At 47.2% G+C, this 25,982-nt stretch overlaps 1 protein-coding gene across 4 annotated transcripts; it reads left to right on the forward strand.

The window, feature by feature from the left end:
- The first annotated feature begins 831 nt into the window (after window positions 1–831).
- FBXW9 (F-box and WD repeat domain containing 9) lies at window positions 832–24,906 on the forward strand. 4 transcript variants are annotated; one of them, XM_083185277.1, is made up of 11 exons: window positions 832–854; window positions 5,209–5,666; window positions 8,350–8,486; window positions 10,096–10,218; window positions 10,399–10,511; window positions 11,909–12,000; window positions 14,983–15,131; window positions 15,519–15,632; window positions 17,428–17,517; window positions 18,288–18,353; window positions 24,596–24,906. In XM_083185277.1, the coding sequence occupies exons 2-11, from the start codon at window positions 5,255–5,257 to the stop codon at window positions 24,668–24,670; spliced, it is 1,371 nt and encodes a 456-aa protein (XP_083041403.1). In that variant the 5' UTR covers window positions 832–854; window positions 5,209–5,254; the 3' UTR covers window positions 24,671–24,906. The 4 variants fall into 4 exon arrangements, 3 of the variants coding, with proteins under 3 accessions (XP_083041403.1, XP_083041401.1, XP_083041402.1); XM_083185275.1 differs by lacking the exon at window positions 832–854 and adding an exon at window positions 1,016–1,188; XM_083185276.1 differs by lacking the exon at window positions 832–854 and adding an exon at window positions 1,219–1,354.
- The last annotated feature ends 1,076 nt before the right edge of the window (window positions 24,907–25,982 follow it).

Below are 25,982 nucleotides of genomic sequence, written 5' to 3' on the forward strand. Positions count from 1 at the left end.
GCTGACGTAATGGTGGCCGCAAAGATGAGAAAGTATCTAAATATTTCCTTTTGGAGGCAGTTTGGTTTTGGGCATCCGTGAAAATCCCACTGCATGGTGCTAGACTCTGTGCAAGGAGGTCAGAATTGGGAAATAAATATCCGTGACCAGTGTTTGATATGTAGGTCTTAGCCTGACACGTCACCCCTCACACCAGAGATGGAAAGCGGTAACCCACAGCTTGTAACCATCCATGTTGGCAGTCTGCTTGTGATGGATATTGCTAAATAATCCTATGATGGTAGCCATTGCTCAATAGCCGCTCTCTGAGGTTACCCAGGCTGTCCACAGGTGCCCGGGACTAAGTAAAAACCGGACATGGAGAAGGGGAGATTACAGCCTTCGGGCTATTTCACATGCTCCGGCTCCTGCTGGACGGCGAAATCCCGCACGGCCAGGAAGCCGTGCCGCACATAGTAGTTTACAATGGAGGGGATGGCCACAGTCCGGCAGCCGTCCCTTCCAGTGGTGGTATCCGTGGCCGTCCCGCGTGAATGGACACAATTGTGTCCATTATTAACTACAGTTTGCGGCATGTCTCATTCTCCTCTACCTGGTGACAGGTGTCACAGCAGCCTCACTGGACAAGACACAACCGACACTACAAGCTTTAGAATGACAGATATTGATGAATGGAGCCTGTCCTGTCCGGGTTTTACCCATATCCCAGGCGCCCTGGCTCCGCGTCAGAGCGGCTTTGCACATTTAAAAGCCATATTAACCTGTTGCACACAAGCACATTCCACTGTCATTCCTTTTAATACATCCCCAGACCATTGCATGGGTTATTGACACTGAATTCAACCACGTCACTGGTACAGTATGACTAATATCTCTGCACATGTAGCTTTGGTCTTTATATTAGCAGCAAAAATCGAGTTTGCTCTTTGAGCCCACAATTGTACTGCAGCAGAGCATGAAAGCCCCGCCCCGGCTCTCTCTCCCCGGCAACCTGGGGGTGTTCTACACACCCGGGCCGTTACACGATTACCACCTAGCGTCCACTGGTCGGCCCACCAATGGCAGCGGCGGGAGCTGCCGGCCACGCCCCTGCCTGATTGCACGGGCCTTACCGTCTCCTTGGGTACAGCCGGTCGCGACGACGTCACTGGCCGCGACCGGAAGTATGGGCGGTGTCCTAGGAGACAGGTGTGTGCATTTATAAGTGTCCGTGTTATTGGGGGGGGGAGAGTTGCATGAAGGGGAATGAAATCAGGTCGCCGGGGTGATGTGCAAGCTACTGATAGCATGGTGTGTGTGCCCACACACACTGTCTGTGCACTAGCATGCCACGCTGGTGCTAGCCATAAACCCTGTGAGTATAGGGAACGTTGAATGAGATGGATGGATAGATAGATATACACACCGATCTATCTCAGGGTTGCCAACCTGACCCTCTCTTTCAGGGACACAATGCTCTGTTCATGGGCTTCCCTGGTAATGTATGATTGCCATCACCTGTGGTGAAACACCTTTCTCACCAATTGCATAGCTCTCCACAGGTGATGGCAATCATACATTACCAGGGAAGGCCAGGAACAGAGCATTTTCTCCTTGAAGGAGAGGGTCAGGTAGACAACCCTGATCTGTCTCCCTATTTCATACCTCCCAACATGACCCTCTCCAGGAGGGACAGAATGCTCTGCTCCTGCACTTCCCTCTTAATGCATGATTGTCATCACCTGTGTTGCAGCACCTTTCTGAGCCATTCACCTGTTTAACACAGATGAAGGTAATCATGCATTAAAAGGGAAGTCCAGGAGCAGAGCATTGTGTCCCTCCCGGAGAGGGACACAATGCTATTTATTTAGGGTTTCGGAGGTGGACACAGCCTCTACTGGATCTTTATGCTAGTACTGCAAGCAATTGGGCTTCCTGTCGAGGCGCACACCGACCGCAGTGCAATTCCGTCTACGTTGGCACAAAGATGCAACATTAGACGTTGGAGAAACCCTGTGCTTGCTCAAGATGTCCGACCTAACACAGTTGTTGATGCAAGTGGAAGATTTATGTCTTTCAATGGGGTCCCTGGTACTGACGTGCTTGCCGCAAACCAGGAATGCCCTTCTAGATTGCACAGATTCTGATATGCATCACCTGACACAGAAGGGAAACGTGCCCGATTTTGACTATGTGCACCTCAGACTCACCCCCTGTGTTAGGGCTAATAGCCCAGTAGTGGTAAAAGTTCAACAAATAAGTTCCAAAATGGAGGTGCAATTTCTATTTCCAAAGTATTACGCGTTTCGGCGCCCTCTGTCTGTTTCAGTAGATACAGGAAAATGCTGATATAAGTTACAGGTTGTCGTGTGCCAGCTTTAGGACACCAGTCATGTAAGACATCATGAGTTATCCCCACACACAATCCTATGTGCCTAGCCCTGCTGTTTCAGTGCAACAAATAGAAACTTGCCAATTCTGACACACAACAAGCACCGTCCCTGTTATACCCAGTATGTTTCCATAGCTGAGAAAGCAGATAGACCTGTAAAACATGTAATACTTTGGGAACCAAAATACAAGCCTGTGAGATGTTACTTGCTCATAGCACCTCCATTTTGGAGTAAATAAATCATTATGTAAGCCACAGTATATACCTTTGCCAGGCTATTCACTATCACTTTTATCACTATTGGACTACTGGTCCTAACATAAAGAGAAAGGGATGCAGTCATTTGGTCTACAACAGGCATGTCCAACGTTAGCCCTCCAGATGTTGTGAAACTACACATCCCAGCATGCTTTGCCACAGTTTTGCTATTAGAGAATGCTAAAACTATTGCAAAGCATGCTGGGATGTGTAGTTTCAAAACATCTGGAGGGCCAACGTTGGACATGCCTGGTCTACAACATTATGGTAGACAGTCATTTGGTCGACATGGTTCTACATCGACAGGTCATTAGTTCGACAGTGTCTAGGTCGACAGTCAAAAGGTCAACATGGGGTTTTTCACTGTTTTTTGATCCGACAGGCGGTATTTCGTGCCCTACCATCCAATAGGGCAGGGGTGGGGAACCTTTTTTGTGCCAAGGGCCATTTGTATGGGGTAAAAAAATCCTTCGGGGGCCATATGTAAAATATCTCTTACAAATTGTCCTGCTGCAGCCGTGCCACGCTCTGGCGGCTGCTGCTGAATAGGACTGACAGTCTCCGGCTGATGTTGATTAAGAGGAATCTACCGAGAACTACCGACCTCTCACGAGAATTCCCCTGTTCTTGATTCCCGGCAAAGCTGCCAGGCGGGTGGGAGGGCCACTCAGACCAGCTACGGGGGCCGCATACGGCCCCCGGGCCTGAGGTTCCCCACCCCTGCAATAGGGCATGGTGGGAGAATAAAATAGTGTGCCTGATGCAAAGCGAGCGAGCGATGCGAGGGGATGCGGTGCACTTTAAACTGTGTCCATGTCAACTGTGTTGACATTCAGGTGAAAAAACAGTGAACATGTCGACCTTTTCACTGTCGACCTAGACATTGTCAAACTAATGACCTTTCCACCTTGAATCATGTTGACCTTTTCCCATGTTGACCTAGACCCATGTCGACCTCATGTGTCAACCATCATGCTGTAGACCAAATGATCCCAACCCAAGAGAAAGATGTCAGGAATATTAATATTCAAATTTGCACTATGCAAAGCCTTCCTCTCCCCACTGACGGCCCCGGGCAGGGGTGTAGCCGCTCCGTGTGTATGCACTACTGAGCGGCTTTCCCCACAGCGATAATTGCTGTCCATACACGCTGGGCATCGTCGCCCAGTAAGTATGGACCATAAGGAACTCAGGTCTTGTAATGTTGTAAATTAAATGGGTAAGTGGAAGAATCTCCTTTGTGTTGTTCATGAAATAGAATTTGCTTCACAGCGATGCTATCTGAAAGCTGGCGTAATAGTAATGCTGGGTACACACTAGTCCATATTTCTTTTCATCCCTGAAGCAAAAGATATGGTGCATACACACTGTGCAATCCTTAAAACCACCCAATGATATACTTGGTATCATTTAATCATCAATGATGTATCATTTGCTTTTAAAACACACTGCACGATTTCCACAAAATTGTTAAAGATATCGTTTAATCTGCCGTGTAGTGCAGCAGATTAGAAGATGTGAGGAATGGCGCACGGGAGCGCACAAGATTGCATACACCTTGGCCCTTATTCTGGTTCACTTGCAAAGGCAAATTCCATCTGAAGTGTGCATTGCAGGGGGGGGGGGGGGGGCAGATGTAACATGTGCAGAGAGAATCTGATTTGGGTGAGTTATTTTTTTTCTGTGCAGGGAAAATACTGGCTGATTTATGTTTACACTGCAATATATTGTAGGTTTCACTTTAAAGTAAAATCCAACCCAAATCTAATTTTCTCTGCACTTGTTGCATCTGCCCCCCTGCAGTGCACATGGTTTTGTCCATTTGAGATGGAATTTGCCTTTGCGAGTGAACCAGTATAAGGGCCATTAAACGATGCAGATGATTCATTTATCCAATTCATCTCAAAACGGTGAAATAGACAAATTATGGTCTACTGTGCTCCCAGCCTAAAAACTCTAAATTGGGCCAATAATTGAAATTAATTCATGTAAATGTCTGCACTAGTACAACAAGCCTTTAAAAAATGGACCATTGCCCATATCAACCAATCAGTTTACAGCTAGCATTCATCAAGTACATTCTATAAAACGAAAGCTTGAAGCTGATTGGTTGCTATGGACAATGTCTCCAATCATTCACGTCTCCACTCTTTTTTTTTAGAAGGCTTGATACATTGTTTGTGAATTTCATTCACAAGCAATGAAAATGCTAATATGCTCTATTTTGAAATGCGTCACATTCTAATGTGTTCTTTAAGGTCACGCGGCACATTCTAATGAGTTCTAATAAGGTCACGCTTCACGTTGTAATGAGGTCATGCGTCACATGTCTTAAGACGCTCATGGCATCCTTGTACATTGGCCGGCGCACACAAGGAAAGCCTTTGTGGCGGCTTTTGCATAAAGTTGCAGATAGGCGCTCTCCATAAATCTTTAATAGACTGTTCCAATGGCATATTTTCTGTATTTGTGGTGATTGGGTGAAGGTGCCGGCTGATAGAGTACTGCTCCAGTATTCTTCCTTCTAATGTGGTAAGATACATGCACCTTTCCTTACTGTGATTCTGCCCTTTATTTAGATGCAGGCCTAGAACCTGACAGATCCTTCTGGCCACTCCCACAAACATGGCGTCTAGTCGGGAGGTGGAGTCTGATAATGACTCTGAAGGGGAGGAATCAGAAGATCCAGAAAGACAAGCCTTAGATTATGTGTCCAGGGTCCTTGGCACTGTGACACTGCAGGACAAAACCCACCGTCCTCCACTCTCTTTGCCTGGGGAAATTCCTGACGAGCTCCAGCATGGAGGTTTGGATCTGAAGAAGTCCCCTGTGGCGGGGGAGGATGGTCAGGTGACCTCACAGCTGTTACTCCTCCCCCTCGAGCTGATCCTGCACATACTGTCATATCTTGACCCACGGTTTATCCTCAAAGTCTTACCGCTGGTGTGCTCCACCCTCAGAGACATTGTGTTAGAGGAGGTGACTTGGAAAGTGCGGGTGCAGAAAAGAGTCAGCTCCAACTTCCCCGTGGTGGAACGTGAGTGATACTACACACACGGCAATACATTCCTCCCCCCTCCTAATATACAGATATCAGGACACACTGACCTCTCCCCTCTTCCTAATACATAGACACCAAGACACACTGACCACTCCCCTCCTCCTAATAGTAGTAGTAGTAGTACGTTTATTTATAAGGCGCCGCAAAGTGTCCGCAGCGCCGTACATAGCAAACAAAAAAAAAACAAATTACAAGGTAACGTACAGGGTGTGTTGAAAGATACAGTATAAATAGGGGTGTAGCTGGTAGAACTAAAATCAGCATCAGTTCAGAAGTAGGTGTCAAAATAGTCAAGGAGACTGAAGATGAAGTAGAGGAAGGGAAGAACAGGACAGGAGCACAGGTGAGGTAATGAGGTAGGGTGAGTACGTGAGGAAGGAGGGCCCTGCTCATAAGAGTTAACATAATAAAAATAGTTGGGTGGACGAATGAAATACAATAGGATAAGTAGGAACGGAGGCAGGATAGGAGGATCAAAAGAGGTTAGGAGGAGGGATAGGCTAGTCGAAAAAAGTGGGTTTTGAGTGAGCGCTTGAAGGAGGTAAGGGAATCAGATAGCCTGATGGGTGGCGGGAGGTTGTTCCAGTGCAGGGGGGCAGCGCGAGAGAAATCTTGGACACGGGAGTGGGAGGAGGTGATTAGGTGAGAGGTCAGTCGGCGGTCAGCGATGGAGCGAAGAGGACGGGAGGGAGTGTGGATAGAGATCAGTGAAGAGAGGTAGGGAGCTGTGGAGGAGGAGAGAGCCTTGTAGGTGGTGGTGAGGAGTTTAAAGAGAACTCGGAAAGGAATGGGGAGCCAGTGAAGAGATAAACAGAGGGGGGAGGCGGAGGTAGAGCGGCGGGAGAGGAAGATGAGCCTAGCAGCAGCGTTAAGAATGGATTGGAGAGGTGCGAGGCGGGTGAGAGGTAGCCCAGAGAGAAGGATGTTGTAGTAGTCAAGGCGGGAGATGACAAGAGAGTGAATGAGAATTTTGGTCGCGTCAGTGGAGAGGAATGGTCTGATGCGTGAGATGTTGCGTAGGTGAAAGCGGCAAGACTGTGAGAGAGCACGAATGTGGGGGGTGAAAGAGAGGGAGGAGTCAATGATGACACCGAGGCAGCGCATTTGGTTGGTGGACGTGATCTCGGTTTCACCAATGCTGATGGAGATAGTGGGAGAAGAGGGGATGTTCGGGGGATGGAAGATTAGAAGTTCAGTTTTAGCCATGTTTAGTTTCAGGAAGCGTTGGGTCATCCAGGCTGAGATGGCCGTGAGGCATTCGGAGACCTTGGACAGGAGTGATGGGGATAGGTCGGGGGAGGAGAGATAGATTAGGGTATCATCAGCATAAAGGTGGTAATACACAGACATCAGGACACACTGACTTCTCTCCTCCTCTTAATACACACTACACAGACATCAGGACACACTGACCTCTCCCCTCCTCTTAATACACAGACATCAGGACACACTGACCTCTCTCCTCCTCCTAATACACAGACATCAGGACACACTGACCTCTCTCCTCCTCCTAATACACAGACATCAGGACACACTGACCTCCCTCCTCCTAATACACATACATCAGAACACACTGACCTCTCTCCTCCTCCTAATACACAGACATCGATTCAGGACACACTGATATCTCTCCTCCTCCTAATACACAGACATCAGGACACACTGACCTCTCTCCTCCTAATACACAGACATCAGGACACACTGACCTCTCCCCTCCTCCTAATACACAGACATCAGGACACACTGACCTCTCCCCTCCTCCTAATACACAGACACACTGACCTCTCCCCTCCTCCTAATACACAGGCATCAGGACACACTGACCTCTCCCCTCCTCCTAATACACAGACATCGGGACACACTGACCTCTCTCCTCCTCCTAATACACAGACATCAGGACACACTGACCTCTCTCCTCCTCCTAATACACAGACATCGGGACACACTGACCTCTCTCCTCCTCCTAATACACAGACATCGGGACACACTGACCTCTCTCCTCCTCCTAATACACAGACATCAGGACACACTGACCTCTCTCCTCCTCCTAATACACAGACATCGGGACACACTGACCTCTCCCCTCCTCCTAATACACAGACATCAGGACACACTGACCTCTCCCCTCCTCCTAATACACAGACATCAGGTCACACTGACCTCTCTCCTCCTCCTAATACACAGACATCAGGACACACTGACCTCTCCCCCCTCCTAATACACAGACATCAGGACATACTGACCTCTCCCCCCTCCTAATACACAGACATCAGGACACACTGACCTTTTCCCGTCCTCCTAATACACAGACATCAGGACACACTGACCTTTTCCCGTCCTCCTAATACACAGACATCAGGACACACTGACCTCTTCCCTCCTCCTAATACACAGACATCAGGACACACTGACCTCTCCCCTCCTCCTAATACACATACATCAGGACACACTGATCTCTCCCCTCCTCCTAATACACAGACATCAGGACACACTAACCTCTCCCCACCTCCTAATATACAGATATGAGGACACACTGACCTCTCCCCTCCTCCTAATATACAGATATGATGACACCCTAACCTCTCCCCTCTTCCTAATATACAGATATTAGGATACATAGCTTTAATCTTTTATTAATACCTGGATGTTTTTTCTACAGAAGAGAACTTTGATTGGCCGTCTGCATGCATTGAATTGGAAGAGCAGCTGTCTCATTGGTCAGACAATGGGAAAATAGAGCATTTCTCATTGGCTGACGGTCACTATGCCTCAGTAGATGCAGTGTTACTGCTACAGGTGCGCAGTCTGATAAACTGTCATATACATTAGATGCAAAGCAGGAGACTAGAATGGCTGCATTCTAAAGTTATCAAATTAGGAATCTGCCTTGTGAAACTACAAGCCCCAGGATGCACAGGTGATGCTCTGGATCTATGTGCAAATAAAGGGATTTTAATTCTCACTCAGTGCACGTTCTTCATGGCACTGGGGATGTCCCAATAGTTCCGATACAGCTGGCCGCATAGTGGAACTTGGTATAATTACCTTTATTTGCCTCATTCAGACACAGCATTCAAATTTGTTCTTAAAATGGTCAAAACCATGCTGCACTGCATGTGGGCAGATGTAACATGTATAGCAGGCGTGTCCAAACTATGGCCCTCCAGCTGTTGTGAAACTACAAGTCCCATCATGCCTTGCCACAGTTTTGCTATTCGGGAATACTGAGACTATGGGAAGGCATGCTGGGATGTTTAGTTTCACAACAGCTGGAGGGCCATAGTTTGGAGAGAGTTACATTTGGGTACTCCACCCAAATGTAAACCGAAATCTTAATGTTCAAACCGAAATGTCAATTGCAGTGTAAAAAAAAAGCAGCCAGTATTTACCCTGCACAGAAACAATAAAACTCCCCCACATCTATCTCTCACCTGCAGTCATACCTCCCAACATGACCCTCTCCAGGAGGGACACAATGCTCTGCTCCTGGACTTTTACCTTAATTTATCATTGCCATCACCTTTCTTATCCAATAACCTGTGAGAAACAGGTGATGGTAGTCGTATATTACCAGAGAAGTCCAGGAACAGAGCAATGTGTCCCTCCTGGAGAGGGGCATGCTGGGAGGTATGCCTGCAGCGCACATGGTTTTGTCCAGTTTAAACAAGGCCAATTCCTTAACTTGATATTGCAAGCCTTATGGATATTTTTTTATGAAATCAATCCATTAAGTTTTACTATATCTATAGACTGTAACAAGCAGGGCCCTCCTTCCTCTATGTTGGTTTGTTTCTACCCAGTTTGTTTAATCACTGTTGTTTCCAATTGTAAAGTGCAACAGAATCTGCAGCGCTATATAATAAACTGTAAATAATAATAATAATAATATATCATTGCTGTTTTATAGGGGATATGTTTACATGAATACAGATGATTGTGTCTATGCTGATTCCTTAGCTAATAAATGAATTCCATGTATTAATGATGTCTTGGCTTACCTCCGCACATGTGGTCTACACTCTTTGTGGGGTATTACAGTAATACTGGGCCTGGCCAACTTGTGGCCCTCCAGCTGTCATGAGACTGCACTTCCCAGCATACCCTGCCAGTGTTACCATTCCCTAATAGCAATATTGTGGCAGGGTATGCTGGGATTTGTAGTTTCAAAACAGCTGGCGAGCCACAGGTTGCAGGCCTAATTCGACCACTTCCACGATGTTCGGGGTTTGCGCATGCGCCTTAATGCCCATGTTCAAACCCCAGGAGTATACGGCATATAATATAGATAGATATATAAGATAAAAGATGATGGAATAGCACACACACAAACTCAGGTATCAGATATGGGTGATCACCCGAACCCTTAGCATCCACATTGACAAAGGCCTATTCCCCTTGTCCTTAGGGAGGATCTTTATGTGTGTCTGGATCTCGGGACAGAAATGTCAGCCTCTGGGACCTGAGAGACCTGGGGAAGGACCCGGAGAAAGTGAAGGCCCTGGGGACAGAGAAAACCGGAACACACAAGGTATTGATGCTGTCTTACCCTGATTCGCGCACTAGAGGGCGCTCCAAGTGCTCTGCATGCATAGAACTGTATTTAGTTATAGTGATGTATGGTGATCTGTCCCTACACTCAAATCTCCTGGTACTTACACCATGTATGTGTCCTGCAGCCAGCTTCATTGTGGTCTTTTCTTCCACACAGGGCTGGGCCTGGTCACTCGCCGATTGTGACAATCTTGTATGTTCTGGGTCCTGGGACAGCACCATGAAGATTTGGGACATTGGTGCGGAGGGACAGCAGGTTGGAGAGATCAGGTATGACACCAGAAATCTTGCATCTTGGCTTTTAGGGCCTCCTATCCGTCCCCTGTAGGTACAGCCTGGTCAGCCCCCCTATGTCTCGTTAGCTTCAACCCCATCTCTCCTGCCTTATCCCTGCCTATGTCTCCAGCCTTGTCCCTCCTGTGTCTCCAGCCTCGTCCCTCCTGTGTCTCCAGCCTTGTCCCTCCTGTGTCTCCAGCCTTGTCCCTCCTGTGTTTCCAGCCTTGTCCCTCCTGTGTCTCCAGCCTTGTCCCTCCTGTGTCTCCAGCCTTGTCCCTCCTGTGTCTCCAGCCTTGTCCCTCCTGTGTCTCCAGCCTCGTCCCTCCTGTGCCTCACCACCTCCAGTACATCACTCAGGGGTATATGTATGAAGCTTGGAGAGTCGTATCTATCCCCATAAAGAACGTTATGTGCAAGTAGTGTTCCCACTAGGCTGTATTAGCGGGGCGCTGCGCCCTGCCTGATTTTTAAAGGGCAACATGTGCCCTGCCCCACTGGCAGCACCCCGCTAAAACAGCCTGCCTCCAACCCCTCATGGTGTGACCGGGGAAGCCCGGCGCCGCTGTAGATAGCAATGCCGGCACTTCCCCAGCAGTGTAGAGCCTTCGGGGTGGCCGGGCCCACCCCCTTCAGTGACACCGGCGGCCAGGCTCGCCCCTTTTCTTGACCGTGGCGGCCGAGCCCGCCCCTTTTCATCACGGTGCGGTCTGGGCATGCCCCTTTTGTGACGTTGGTGGCCCGGGACCGCCCAAAACAGTGACGTCGGTGGGCCCGGTCCGCCCCCGTGCAGAGGTGCTCTGCCCGCCTTAGTTCCTAGATGGAACACTAGGTGATAATGCTACAGCCAACCAGCTCCAATATGTAAATTGACAGTTGCTGATTGGCTGGAGCATTAGCATCTTGCACATAATGTTCTTTATGGGGATAGATACCTCTTCTCCAAGCTCCATACATTTACCCCTCATTTCCACTGTATCTCTTAGCTCCACCCCCTCATGACACATCATCTCCAGCCCCTCCAACCCTCGCCTTGCAGCGGGCCCACTAATTTATTCTCCCTCTATGGGTGTCGTGGACACCCATAGAGGGACAATGTGCTAGGATTCCGGCATCGGGATTCCGACCGCCGGGATACTAACTGCATCCCGCAGAGACAGTAGATTGTTCTGTACATAGAGATACATTGATCTCTGTGGGGTCTATGCTGTCAGCACTGACTTCACACGTCACAAGAACCCAGGATGTACTCAGGTCGCCCTCTGGTCCATCCAGAAATGATAGTAAGAGATCTGAGTCAGCACCAGTGTAGACTTAGGGTGTTGTTTATATCTGATGTCCGTGGACCCTAAACTTAACTCACACCTGAACCCTATCCCGATCTCTGTGTGCAGGGGGCGAGCAGCGATTCTCTGCCTGGCATTTCTGCCAGACATCCTGGTAGCTGGATCCTATGACAAGAGAGTGAGCGTGTATGATCCAAGAGGTAAGGTCACCCATATGTCAATACTATATGTGTGTGTATAGTGTATGTCATTAGCAACATTGAAGGAGCGTACCCATCTGATCACATCCTTATATTCATTTTCACGTGAGATCTTGCCAACTTTCCTCCGTGCGTTCTCTACCATCTCTTTGGAATACCCACGGGATAAATATTTCTCTTGCATCAGGTCCAGATTGGATGTGAGCAGTTCCTCAGAACTGGTTATTCTTGTCACCCTTAGTAATTGAGAGAACGGTAGTACCCATTTTAGTGCAGGGGGACGATGGCTCTGGGCTCGCAGGAGAGTGTTCCGATCAGTGGGTTTTGAGAAACTTGAGGTACAGAGGTTACGTCCCAACGTTGGTGATACACATGGTATATGTATATTTGATGGAGCAAGGGAGCGCATTGATCCTTTTTTATTGCTGAAATAAATTCTTGTTGAGTTCCTGTTCAGAACAGCAGCACGTCATCGATATAACGCGTGTACAAGCTGATGTTATTATTGCGTTCGCCACTGAAAAAATGGTCTTGTTCATGCACTGCCATATAGGCATTGACGTAGGACGGTGCGATTGGAGAGCCCATCACGCAACCAGCGCGTTGAAGATAGAATCGATCGTTGAAAAAGAAGAAATTCCGTTGTAAGATCAATGATAACCGTGTGATAAATAGATCAATCGGTGGACCTTGGTCATCAGGATCTTCTCTGGTTGCCCTTATCCCACCTTCGTGTGGGATACTCGTATAGAGACTGCATATGTCTAGGGTAACCATCCAGGTAGTTGGTGATACTGGCCCAATGTTCTTCATTTTATTCATGGTGTCTTGTAGGTAGGCAGGTGTTTTTTTGAATAAAAACGTAGACTTCGTTCAAAAGACGTAGTTCTGTATTAAAAACCAATAAAGGTTTTTAATAAAGAACTACGTCTTTTGAACGAAGTCTTAAAGGTTTTTAATAAAGAACTACGTCTTTTGAACGAAGTCTACGTTTTTATTCTGAGAATCGACAGGAGTCTATGATCTCAATTGTGACTGGGTGATATCCATTTGAGCGCACTCCAATAACCCCCTTGTTTGCTATATATATATATATATATATATATATATATATATATATATATATATATATATATAGATATATATATATATCTATATATATATTTTGCAGAGGGGAGTAGCACACCTTGTAAGTTCAGATACTGGGCTCCGGTGCCCGTCCTAAGAGACTAAGATAAGTCTCCCCATGTACAGATGCAAGTTGGCGGCACCCGGAGGCAATGAAGACAAGACACTGCAGTTAGTGATCAAACGTTTTCGATGTATTGATTTCACATCGTCATCCTGATGACGATGTGAAATCAATACATCGAAAACGTTTGATCACTAACTGCAGTGTCTTGTCTTCATTGCCTCCGGGTGCCGCCAACTTGCATCTATCTATATATATATATAGATATATCTATATATATAGATATATATCGTGCAGGATGTGGCGGCACTCAGAGACGATCACACAAGGTTTAAGTGCATAAAACTTTTATCTACGTTTCGGGGTTCAAGACCCCTTCGTCAGGATATAAAACAGTGGTAACACAACTTCTATAAATACATTTACTTACCCAGGAAGTCTTCCGTTCGTCTGCGTGCCCGGCCCGTCCTCCGGAGTACGCCCTCCCCCACTTCCGGTATCTGCTGACGCGTCTAACGGACGTGACGGAGCCGGCCTCCGGCCGTTGCCATGGCTACGTGACAGACTTCAGACGCACCCGGAAATAACTGTAAACAAACGTGCATACAAAACTTTAGTGAAGGATAAACAAGCATTGCTGCATAATGTTACAATAAAACCTGTTATAACTAAAAAATGGTTTACTTGGGTGCTGTGCTGAAACAGTGACTCGGATGACTGCGGGGAGGGCGTACTCCGGAGGACGGGCCGGGCACGCAGATGGACGGAAGACTTCCTGGGTAAGTAAATGTATTTATAGAAGTTGTGTTACCACTGTTTTATATCCTGACGAAGGGGTCTTGAACCCCGAAACGTAGATAAAAGTTGTATGCACTTAAACCTTGTGTGATCGTCTCTGAGTGCCGCCACATCCTGCACGATATCCATGGTGGCTGGACCACTAACGGAAGGCACCAGGGCAAAGACACCCCGCCATCTGGGGCAACGGAGTGCCGGGGGTAACCGGAATATATATATATATATATATATATATATATATATATAACTTGAAATCAGGGCACTCACCAAACAGCAATACTACAAATGCTTTTTATTCCAGAAAAAAAGATATGCTAAAATATCAGAAAAATCACCAAAATCTTAATAGCATAATTCCGGGGTATTCCCTTACTTCCAGGTGGGCGGTGCCATAGATGACATGTGGGGCGGCACCGCCCACCTGGAAGTAAGGGAATACCCCGGAATTATGCTATTAAGATTTTGGTGAGTTATATGTGTGGGGCTTGTGGCTTGTAGATCAGTTGCATTCTTTGTAGGACACCATGATTAAGGGTCTTTAATAGGTCCGAAACGTCGGCTTACTACACTTTTGCTGTGATGGAATAAAAAGCATTTGGACTATTGCTGTTTGGTGAGTGCCCTGATTTCAAGTTTTGTGGATTTGGACCATATTATGAATATGTGCCTGATGGGAGCACCACCTGGGATGATTTATCACCGTGAGTGCATTAAATAAACGAGCATTGAAACGTTGATTTCAAAACCGACACAGCATTTTCGTGTATTTCTTTTTATAGCACCACCTACTGTCTACATTCTGCTTCACAGCTGTGAAGGCACCAGCGTCCGCTATCTACTCAGCCTGGAGTGCCGGTCCAGTGCCTGTGACATAAAATCGTTATATAGACGCTGTTGGTTACATGTAAATGAATAGTGTCATACAATAGTCTAGTGGGAATGAGGCAGAAGATCGGGGGGAGCAGTGATCCTTCTGCTTTTCCTAATTTTAGCATCCCGACCACTGATCAAGAGCCGCAAGATACATTCCAGCCCGGTGCTGTCCGTGGGGGCTGACGATCGGCACATCGTGTCTGGGAGTGAGGACAGGACTCTGGTGGCGTTTGATCGTAGAATGAATGCAGTTTCGCAGCGGATACAGGTAGGACACTGGATAAAAAAATACCCCGTCCTCACGTATGTCCCCTATAGAATATGTTGCTTTCTCCCTGCTCCTGCAGCCACATGCTGCCCTGCAATATAAAGGACATGTATAGATCCAGATTACACTGCTTGTTATACACTACTACACCAGGGCTGTCCAAGTGGCTGGTAAGATGCAGCTCAGTAGGCTTCTCCATGGCCTCTATTTCCCTGACCTTACACCGTTCTAGATCATTCTGGCTGTGGCCATGAGGTTTGCACATATTTGTGGCCCTTCATACTTGGACAGTTCAGGGGCAGGTTAGAGCCACCAGTCATCTGTTCTCGCTTGTGTCCTCTTACCACTTCCTGTAGCCTCATTTATTGCCCTTTGTCTCTCACCCAGCTGGAAAACTACCTGTTCTGCATGTCCTATGACGCACCACAGCTGTGGGCAGGAGACAACCAAGGTCTGGTTCATGTGTACGGGAGCCACGGAGGGACATTCCAGCACCTGCGGGTACTGGAAATTACAGTTTGATATCGGTACATTGTGGATACAGATCATAGTATAATCTGTATATATTGATGTTATATTGTGTGACCAGGATATACATACTTACAGACTAATTGCTATATGTATCTGGATTTCACAAGCCCCCATCTGTCAGTCTGTAATGTCTGGACGATGTACAAGTACCGCATTGCTCTGTATTATTGGCCTAGTGGAATGTGCTTATCTTCTGTCTATGCTGTGTTGCAGGATCTTCCATCATTTCCCATTAACAGTGTACTAACAACCTTCCAGCATTCTGCTCCTGTCGTTTTCTCTGTTGTTTGCATCATCTCATTATGTTCCTCACTGTGCCCGGATTATCCGCTCCTCCAACGCATCATTCCCTAGCCTTGTGCTCCACTTCTCCCCTCCTCCACTACCTCTGTCTTGTTCCCCACTTCTCCGCTCCTCCACTACCTCTGTCTTGTTCCCCACTTCTCCGCTCCTCCACTGCCTCTGTCTTGTGCTCCACTTCCACCCCTTCTCCACTGCCTCTTGTCCTGCTCCCTCACATATTATTATCTACTGCTCTTTCTTCTACATCTTTGCTTGTCTGCTCTTCCCCTGTGTGCTGCCCTGCTCGTCCTCTACACCTTCGCTTGTCCTTTCATCCCCTGTGTACATCCCTGCTTGTCCGCTCATCCCATGTGCTGCTCTGTTTGTACTCTACAACTTCGCTTGTCCGCTCTTCCCCTGTGTACTGCTTTGCTTGTCCTGTACACCTTTGCTTGTCCGCTCTTCTCCTGTGTACTGCCATGCTTGTCCTGTCCACCTTCGCTTGTCCGCTTTTACTCCGTGTACTGCCATGCTTGTCCGCTCATCCCATGTGCTGCTCTGTTTGTACTCTACACCTTTGCTTGTCCGCTCTTCCCCTGTGTACTGCCATGCTTGTCAGGTACACCTTCGCTTGTCCGGTCTTACCCAGTGTACTGCCATGCTTGTCCGATACACCTTTGCTTGTCCGCTCTTCCCCTGTGTACTGCTCTTCTTGTCCTGTACACCTTCACTTGTCCACTCTTCCCCTGTGTACTGCCCTGTTTGTCCTGTACACCTTCGCTTGTCCGCTCTTCCCCTGTGTACTGCCATGCTTGTCCGGTACACCTTCGCTTGTCCGGTCTTACCCGGTGTACTGCCCTGCTTGTCCTGTACACCTTTGCTTGTCCGCTCTTCCGCTGTGTACTGCCCTGCTTGTCCGCTTTTCCCCTGTATACTGCCCTGTTTGTCCTGTACACCTTCGTTTGTCTGCTCTTCCCCTGTGTACTGCCATGCTTGTCCGGTACACCTTTGCTTGTCCGCTCTTACCCGGTGTACTGCCCTGCTTGTCCTGTACACCTTTGCATGTCCGCTCTTCCCCTGTGTACTGCCCTGCTTGTCCGCTTTTCCCCTGTATACTGCCCTGTTTGTCCTGTACACCTTCGTTTGTCTGCTCTTCCCCTGTGTACTGCCATACTTGTCCGGTACACCTTTGCTTGTCCGCTCTTACCCGGTGTACTGCCCTGCTTGTCCTGTACATCTTCGCTTGTCCACTTTTCCCCTGTGTACTGCCCTGCTTGTCCTGTACACCTTTGCTTGTCCGCTCTTCCCATGTGTACTGCCCTGCTTGTACTGTACACCTTCACTTGTCTGCTCTTCCCCTGTCTACTGATCTGCTTGTCACCTCCTGCCCTGCTCATGCATCCCACCACCCCTTACACTGTCCTATAGTCTTTTCTTTGCTACCCCCTGATCCAGTTGTCCTGTGCTTACTCTTTCCACCCAGTGTTTTGATGTAGGTCATGCGTCACAAGTGACTGGTGTCTGGCACTCGGCGGGCGCACTGTACACGACCTCCACTGATAAAACTATGAAGGTAGGTGTGCGTGCGTGTGTGTGTGTGTGAGAGAAAGGGTGAGGACATTCTCAATACTAATGACCTGTAAAAAACAAATGTGTTTGGGCAGCAGATGTGTCATCCATAATTGTTGGGAAGATTTTATCTGAAGTGATAGAACCTGGCTACCTACTACTTACAGTTTATTTAGCTTGAGCCGGAGAAGACGTGTCCCATGGCAACCAATCAGCACTGAAGTAACATCTATAATTTGCATAATATAAAATGATACAGAGCAGCTGATTGGTGGCCATGGGCCACGTCTCCTCTGGCTCACGTCTCCTCCCTTACCACTGCTTCATACATCTACCACTGAGGAATTTATAGCGCTATAACTACTATGTAGGGTGGGATTATACGCTTTATAACCCTGCCTGCTGGTTATAGTGAGCGCCAAGGCTAACTATAACTATATATATAATCTGTTGGGAATTTTTAGATTTATGTGTTTTCACATTTAGGTAAAACAGGCTATTAAATGTTTATCGCTGTTTCAGAGGTTAGGTAGAGTCATTACGTGGCCATATTTTATATGACATTACAGAATTATATATATCACCGAAATCCACTATATACCCCATGGTGTTTCAGTGTCCCCAAGTGGACTCGTGGTAAAGGATGTAGAAAAAGTATATACATGCCATTTACATGACAGTTCAGTGTGCTACAGTGACAATCCAGCAATGTATCTGATGGATCACAGCCTCATACACTGATTCTGACACTTTTTTTGTTTGTTCTGTTTGCAGGTGCACATTCCTACCGATCCACCTAAGACCCTCAGTACGCAGACACACAGCTGTGTGGTCAATGGGGTAAGAGCGTTGTGTTGTGTTGTGTGGATGGATGGATGGATGGATTGGGATTTAACTGTGCATCTTCTATATAATAAGTTGAAGAGTCTGTGTGCGTGTGTGTGTGTGTGTGTGCGTGTCTGTCGCATTGCGGACACACCGTGGCACTCAGAGACACCAAATTTGGCAACAAGATACCTCTGTACCCGGTGGTGTGCACCTCGAAGTCGTTTTTGGGAAATTTCACTTAGAATTGAAAAAACACCAAGTTTTAATTTTCCTTCATTGATGATCTGGGGAAAAGATCGACGATCTGGGAAACAACTCAACACCTGATTTCATTGCTGTCAGTGAGTATGACAGACACATTCTAACATTATGGTGAAGGCTTTAAACAATTAGGAAATAATTGAGGATATACATAGACCACACATAACACGCACACACACACACACACATTGTACACGCACACACACACACAGTACACCACATACGCACACATAGCACACAACACACACATTTATACGTAGAGCACCCCACACACTTAAGCTGTGTACACACGGGGGAGATAGGGGCAGAAATCGCTGGAAACACACCGCATGCAGTACAATACAAATCCATACACACTACAACACACACCCAAAAACAGTACAACAAACACACAACTCCTGGCTTCAATCAATTCTATGGAGACGGACCACGATAAAATGGCCGCCCCATAAAGCAGACAGTTCTCTGAAACTGTTTGCGGTATGGGGGCGGCCATTTTATCGTGGTCCGTTTGCATAGAATTATTAATTGAAGCCAGGAGGGGAGCCGGGACGCGCAGACAGGTAAGCATGCGGCAATGGGGGGGGGGGGGGGGGGGGGGGGGGTGGCACCGGCGGCCGGGGTGGGGAGGGGGGGAGGCGCCCCATTAACGGCGGGGATGGGCGCCCCAAACCAAGCTACACCACTGAGAACACACACACTTAAACATTGGGTACTTATGAGTTATCTGGGCGCCCGATTTTTTGATTGTATGCCTTAAGTTAAGGCATACAATCAGATGCGATGCGATATCGCATCGCATCGCATGCGACCATCGGATGCGATGACCCGATTTTTCCATAGGAATCAATGTTAAAATGGACTGAGTCCATTTTAACATGGAATTCAATGGGAAAAAGGGGTCCTTTTCATACCCCTACTATCCAAGTGGGCATGGAGTTGGATATAAACCTGTGGCGAGCGTAGCGAGCCACCGAGCCCGAAGCGTGGCGAGCGAAGCGAGCCCCGCGAGGGGACGGTATTCTGTGTCCCCTCGCGGGGCTCGCCACGCTTCGGGCTCGGTGGCTCGCTACGCTCGCCACAGGTTTATATCCAACTCCATGCCCACTTGGATAGTAGGGGTATGAAAAGGACCCCTTTTTCCCATTGAATTCCATGTTAAAATGGACTCAGTCCATTTTAACATTGATTCCTATGGAAAAATCGGGTCATCGCATCGCATCCGATGGTCGCATGCGATGCGATGCGATGTGCCCGATCCGACCCGATTTAGAAATCGGGCGCCCAGATAACTCACAAGTACCAAACATTGCCAGGATATGCACAGCACACTACACACACACATATATACGTAGCGCACCTCACAAACTTACACATTCGGCAGATATACACACAACACAACACACACACACATAACACACAACTCACAGTACAACACACACCAACATTCACTACAACACACACCCAAAAACAGTACAATACACAGAACACACACTTAAACATTGCACAGATACACACACATAACATACCTCTAACAGCACAACACACACCCACATTCACCACACACACCCAAAAAACAGTACAACACACACAAAACACACATTTAAACATTGCACAGATACACAAAGACACAACACACACATACTGTATATACATAGCACACCTCACACACTTACGCATTGGACAGATACATACAATATAACACACAAAACCACATACATTACAACACACACACACACACACAAACAGTACAACACACACAAACACACAGAACACATAAAAAATAATTTGCCGTTTATTTAACAGTCTGTACCGGTAAATAAAAACTGTACCTAATGTAACATTTCTACTTTGTTCCCCATATCCGTCTCTCCAGTCCTCCAGTTGCACTGAGAAATCTTTGTCCTGGCCAATGCACCCATTGATCAATACAAAGTGGGTACACTGCACTCACCCTGTTAGTCAGTTGGATGTTAGGCACTGCTCTGCCTTAAGGGTTTCCCAGACTCTTTTGGTTCATAGATAATGTTTGGTCGATGGGCATGAGCGCTGCATGCATTTGTTTGAATGTTATGAGTGTAAGAAGTTGAAGAATAAGACTGAGATGAAGATTTGTCATGTTATAGTGTACAATTTACTCAATAAATCGTGAAAAAAATATGTGTACATAGAAGTACAATCAAGAAATGAAAGTAGGATTAAAAAATAAAGGTACTTATGTAGTATCTGGGCTGCCGATTTCTAAATCGGGTCGGATCGGGCACATCGCATCGCATCGCATGCGACCATCGATGCGCTGCGATGCGATGACCCGATTTTTCCATAGGAATCAATGTTAAAATGGACTGAGTCCATTTTAACATGGAATTCAATGGGAAAAAGGGGTCCTTTTCATACCCCTACTATCCAAGTGGGCATGGAGTTGGATATAAACCTGTAGCGAGCCACCGAGCCCGAAGCGTGGCGAGCGAAGCGAGCCCCACGAGGGGACACAGAATACCGGCCCCTCGCGGGGCTCGCCACGCTTCGGGCTCGGTGGCTCGCTACGCTCGCCACAGGTTTATATCCAACTCCATGCCCACTTGGATAGTAGGGGTATGAAAAGGACCCCTTTTTCCCATTGAATTCCATGTTAAAATGGACTCCGTCCATTTTAACATTGATTCCTATGGAAAAATCGGGTCATCGCATCCGATGGTCGCATGCGATGCGATGCGATATCGCATCGCATCTGATTGTATGCCTTAACTTAAGGCATACAATCAAAAAATCGGCAGCCCAGATACTACATAAGTACCAAAATAAATTATGATTCAAACTGATAATTGTTTGGATGGCAGTGGGTTGCTAAACAAATCTATAGGTGGAGGGGGTATGGATATTGTGGGCATAATTGGTGTTTGGTACACCTACAGGGGGTACCCAGATGATGAGAAATTTTCACTACAGTGTCACCGTAGGGGGATTTCCAATTGGGGTTCAGGTGGTCTTTTAGGGACCCCTTTACAATCCCGTTGGTCTCTTCTCCTGGAGCCTATGGTCTCCCTAAGTGATTGACTATCATTAAGGGAGACCGTAAGCTCAAGGAGAAGAGACCTACAGGATTGTAAAGGGGCCCTAAAAGACCACCTGGACCCCAATTGGGAATCCCCCTATGGTGACAATGTGACCGTGACACTGTAGTGAAAATCCCATCAATTGAGGGCCCCCTGTAGGTTTAACAAACACCAATTATGCCCACAATATCCATACCCCCACCTATAGATTTGTTTCACAACCCACCCCCATCCAAACAATTATCAGTTTGAATCAGAACTTATTTTTTAATCCTACTTTCATTTCTTGATTGTACTTCTATGTACACTTAAATTTTTTTCACGATTTATTGCGTAAATTGTACACTTTGTAACATGGCAATTCTTTTTCTCAGTCTTATTCTTCAACTTCTTACACTCAAACCTTATCAATGCACCCATTTATGATTGTGATGGCTGGATCAGTGGATTGGCTCGGCGGGTGTAGGGAAGAATTTGGCCCATTGCACCCATTCCCAGTGGGGCATTACAGTGGTGTGGGTAGCGTGCGTCACGTCATGACATCATGTGGCCAGGCCCGTGGACCTGCTCCCACACTCAGGGGCTGCCCCACTGTTTGGTAGAGATGCCCGGTGCATGTGCTTTACAGATCCCCAGACCTCAGAGACTGCTGCAGGTTCGGTGAGGGGAGTGGCAGTGGCAGGGAGCAGTGAATTTTTAATTAATTATGGCGGGGTAAGTAACGCCCACCCCGGTCCCTTTGCACTCAGCGCCTGTAATTACACACCCTATAAACTGTACAATTTGAAAGTATAGAAATGGAGGTGTGGCCACGTCCCTTTCTGATTTTGTACCGATTTCTGGCCCTCAGATGTTGGAGGATATGTCATACAGTAGGTGCTAAATCTCAGGAGTGGATGTGGAATTCATCAACACATACAAGTTATCAACACCACACCTGATTTCATTGCCGTCATTGAGTATCAATGCAAACACATTCTAACATTATGGTGGAATCTATAACAAATTACAATCTTAGGTCTTTGGCACAGCATACTGTAAGATGACATTTTTCAGCAATTTTGGAAATAAAGAAACCCCAAGGGTTTCCCAGGCAACGCCGGGCGGGTCAGATAGTAAATAATAAGTGCCTGGGGCATAAGAAACAACAATACAGGCTTACTATCTGTGGATGGATCCCAGAGATCAGATCCAACCTGTTCCTCTAGCTTGCCTGTTCTCCGAGCCTCGGGCCAGTCTGTAATTGCCCAACAGTGCCTCCACATACATGTACAAAATATATATACATGGTGCTGCACGGCCTGGACTAGGTGGATGATCAAAAACATCCCAACCAAAACTGACAAGTGCCCATTATTGAACATTTCACGCCACCTCGCATCACCATACACCATGGTTGCAGAGGCTTCCTATTGGAAGCGCTATCTGCTAATCACATGCTGAGCGTCTGATGCTCCCGCCATACTTTTACCCTTAAAGAGACTAAGAAACCCCACCCCTTTAAACATCCTCCCTCCCTCCCACCCCTTCCCTTTCCCTCTGCTCCCCTTTCTCCTGAAATAACCAAAACAGAGTCATTTGTTTATGGCGAATTAAAGGTCACATTTATTAACCAGATTACAATATAATCTTAATCGTTTATGTGGCAAATAAAGCACTGCAGTCCACCAGCCCTCGAACGTAACTGAATCAAGCCGTCCGTGGGGGGTTGCCCATGGATCCTTTCTCGCAACTGAAACCGGTAACCGACCTGGGTCCCCAACTTGCCCCCCCCCCCGACGCCAGGCCTTTGGAGATCTGCACCCCCCTTTTTGGGTGCCTCCGCTTCCTGGCGCCACACTTTGGCTGGCCCGCAGGTACTTCCGCGCCCTGTTAAAACAAAGTTTGCTGTAAACAGATCCTTCTTGGATGTTCCTCCTTCTTCGTCCAAGGGTGGGTGGGTGGGACAATCCTTTCTGCCTCACCTGCTGCACTTTCTGACCCTCCCCCTTTACCTGTCCTGTGCTTAAGTATGGGTATACGCCCCCGGGGAGGGGCCTGCACCCTATAGCCCTCTCCTACCTTCCCCCTTCTTTCCTCCTGCTATCTCTTCCTTACTATCTACTTGCCTCCTGCCTAACCCCAGCAATATGATAGGGCACACCGGCCTTGGGAGCCCAGACTAATAGTTTACGGTCTCTCCCGGCTAGTCGCCGCTCGCTCCTATTAATTGGTAGATATGACTTCCAATGGAAAGCCTTTCTGCCAGCTCAGCCCTGCTACTAGGGCTGCAGACGACGCAGTCCCTGGGAGCCGCAGGGATGGCTGGGGCGGGATTTCACAGTCCACACACACACACACACACACACACACACTCACCAGCCGTCAGGGTATTCTATGGGCTACACAGGAAGCAGCTCATAGAAGTAAGTGCGCATAAACGCCACTACGGTCAGGGATTTCTTTTTCTTTTTCCCGACACTGTGGCTAGTTCGCATGTGTGCAATTCATGATGGCGCGCCGCGGCCAACGGACAGGGGGTACTGCAAAGGCAGGCAGAGCAGCAGAAGCTAACGGCAACCCCACCAAAGCACACGGGTAGCTCCGGACAGTGTCTAGGTCGAGATGCACTAGGTCAACGCTGGCAAAAGGACAACACAATGATGATGGCTTCCTCCAGTCGTCCACATGGAAGGTAAAGCATGAGAAATCATGAAAAACTCATGTCGACCATTGGGCTTGTGTCAACTTTTTATGTCAATGTTGATCTAGTGCATGTAGGGCGACCGCGTGACCATGAGCTGGGGGGAGGGCGAATGACCTGCTTGGTGTGAATGCGGATTACACTTACACTGTTAAATGTCCAGATGTTTTGTTCTTCTCGTCTTCTCTTAACACCTCTTCCGCTACATTCGGATCCTAACCCTACAGCCCTCTTTCTCCCCTCTATCTCCTCAGGTCAGCGTGGCGGGACGAACAGTGGCCGCTGCTTCTGGTGGACAGACGGTGGAGATCTGGAGGTTTCCTGACTGAAAGGGATCACTAGCTGATGTCTGACGATTGCTGGGGTGGTATTGGAGTGGGGGAATCGCACAAGAGAGGCTGCCGGATCACACTGAATACAAACGGCACCAGACAAATATTTATCTATATATATATATATATATATAGATATATATAGATATATATATATATATATATATATATCTATATATATATCTATATATATAGCAAATCCTTTTGAAGCAGCACTCTAGCCTTGAAGTAAAAATGTGTATTTATTTTCACAGCATAAACGGCAACGTTTCAATACAATGAGGAAAATACACATTGTATTAAAACGTTGCCGTTTATGCTGTGAAAATAAATACACATTTTTACTTCAAGGCTTTTTTTTTTTTAATTTAAGACTGTTTATTGATTTTACTGTTTTCAACACAAGAAATCAGTGATAACTTACTAGTTAAATCGACAAAATTTGAATGCGGTGTAAAGAAACTATAAAATAGTTTATTTCGATGTGTTATGTATTTACTTGCAAACCAAGAATAAAATACCTGATGATGTCGACAAGAGTGACGGCACCGACAAGGACATAGAATCAGAGGGAAGGGTGACAAAGCGCTAGCTGCAGACAGAAAGACATGGACGCCATTGTTTTGTCATGAGAAACATGATAAGAGTATTATAACAACAACAAGAAAAGCTTTGGTATAAAAAGCGGAATGGTGGTGATCCTGCAGAACCGGTACGGTAACCATGGGAAACGGTCACCACTTTATCAGTCGGTACAGTCGCTGCATATTGCTGGCAATAATAAAGTGGTTGATGTCAGTAAGGGGGATGCAGTTGAAATCCCAGCGGTCAGAATCCCGGCACTGAAATTCCGGCGCTGAAATCCCGGCAATTTGTCCCTCTGTGGGTGTCCACGACCCATAGAGGGAGAATAAATTAGTGTGCCAAGCTTAGCGAGGCACCGGGCCCGCTGCGTGGGAGTGCAGCGAGCATGCAAGGGGGGGCGATCCACGTTCCCCCCCTTGTCGGGATTTCGGCGTCGAGATTTTGACCGCCGGGATTTCAAACCAATCCCCAGTAAGGTTCCAACAAACTGATATGGCTGATTCCTGAAAGGCTTATATACTGGCAGATGCCCAATTAGTTAGGTGTTATCACACAGGTAGAACAACAAGTGTCTCTAGCGCTCGGGAATAGCTTAGTGTGTTCTGGGCAGTGTGATTGCTGCAGCCCTTGTGCTGGAGGGATGCCAACCTCCAAAATACCCAGGAACACTGTGTGATACCAGTCACCAGAATCAGGCCCTTGGTTCCCCCAGGAACACTGTGTG

The sequence above is a fragment of the Crinia signifera genome, chromosome 4, assembly GCF_055691185.1.
Source record: "Crinia signifera chromosome 4, ASM5569118v1, whole genome shotgun sequence".
NCBI classification, from domain to species: Eukaryota; Metazoa; Chordata; class Amphibia; order Anura; family Myobatrachidae; genus Crinia; species Crinia signifera.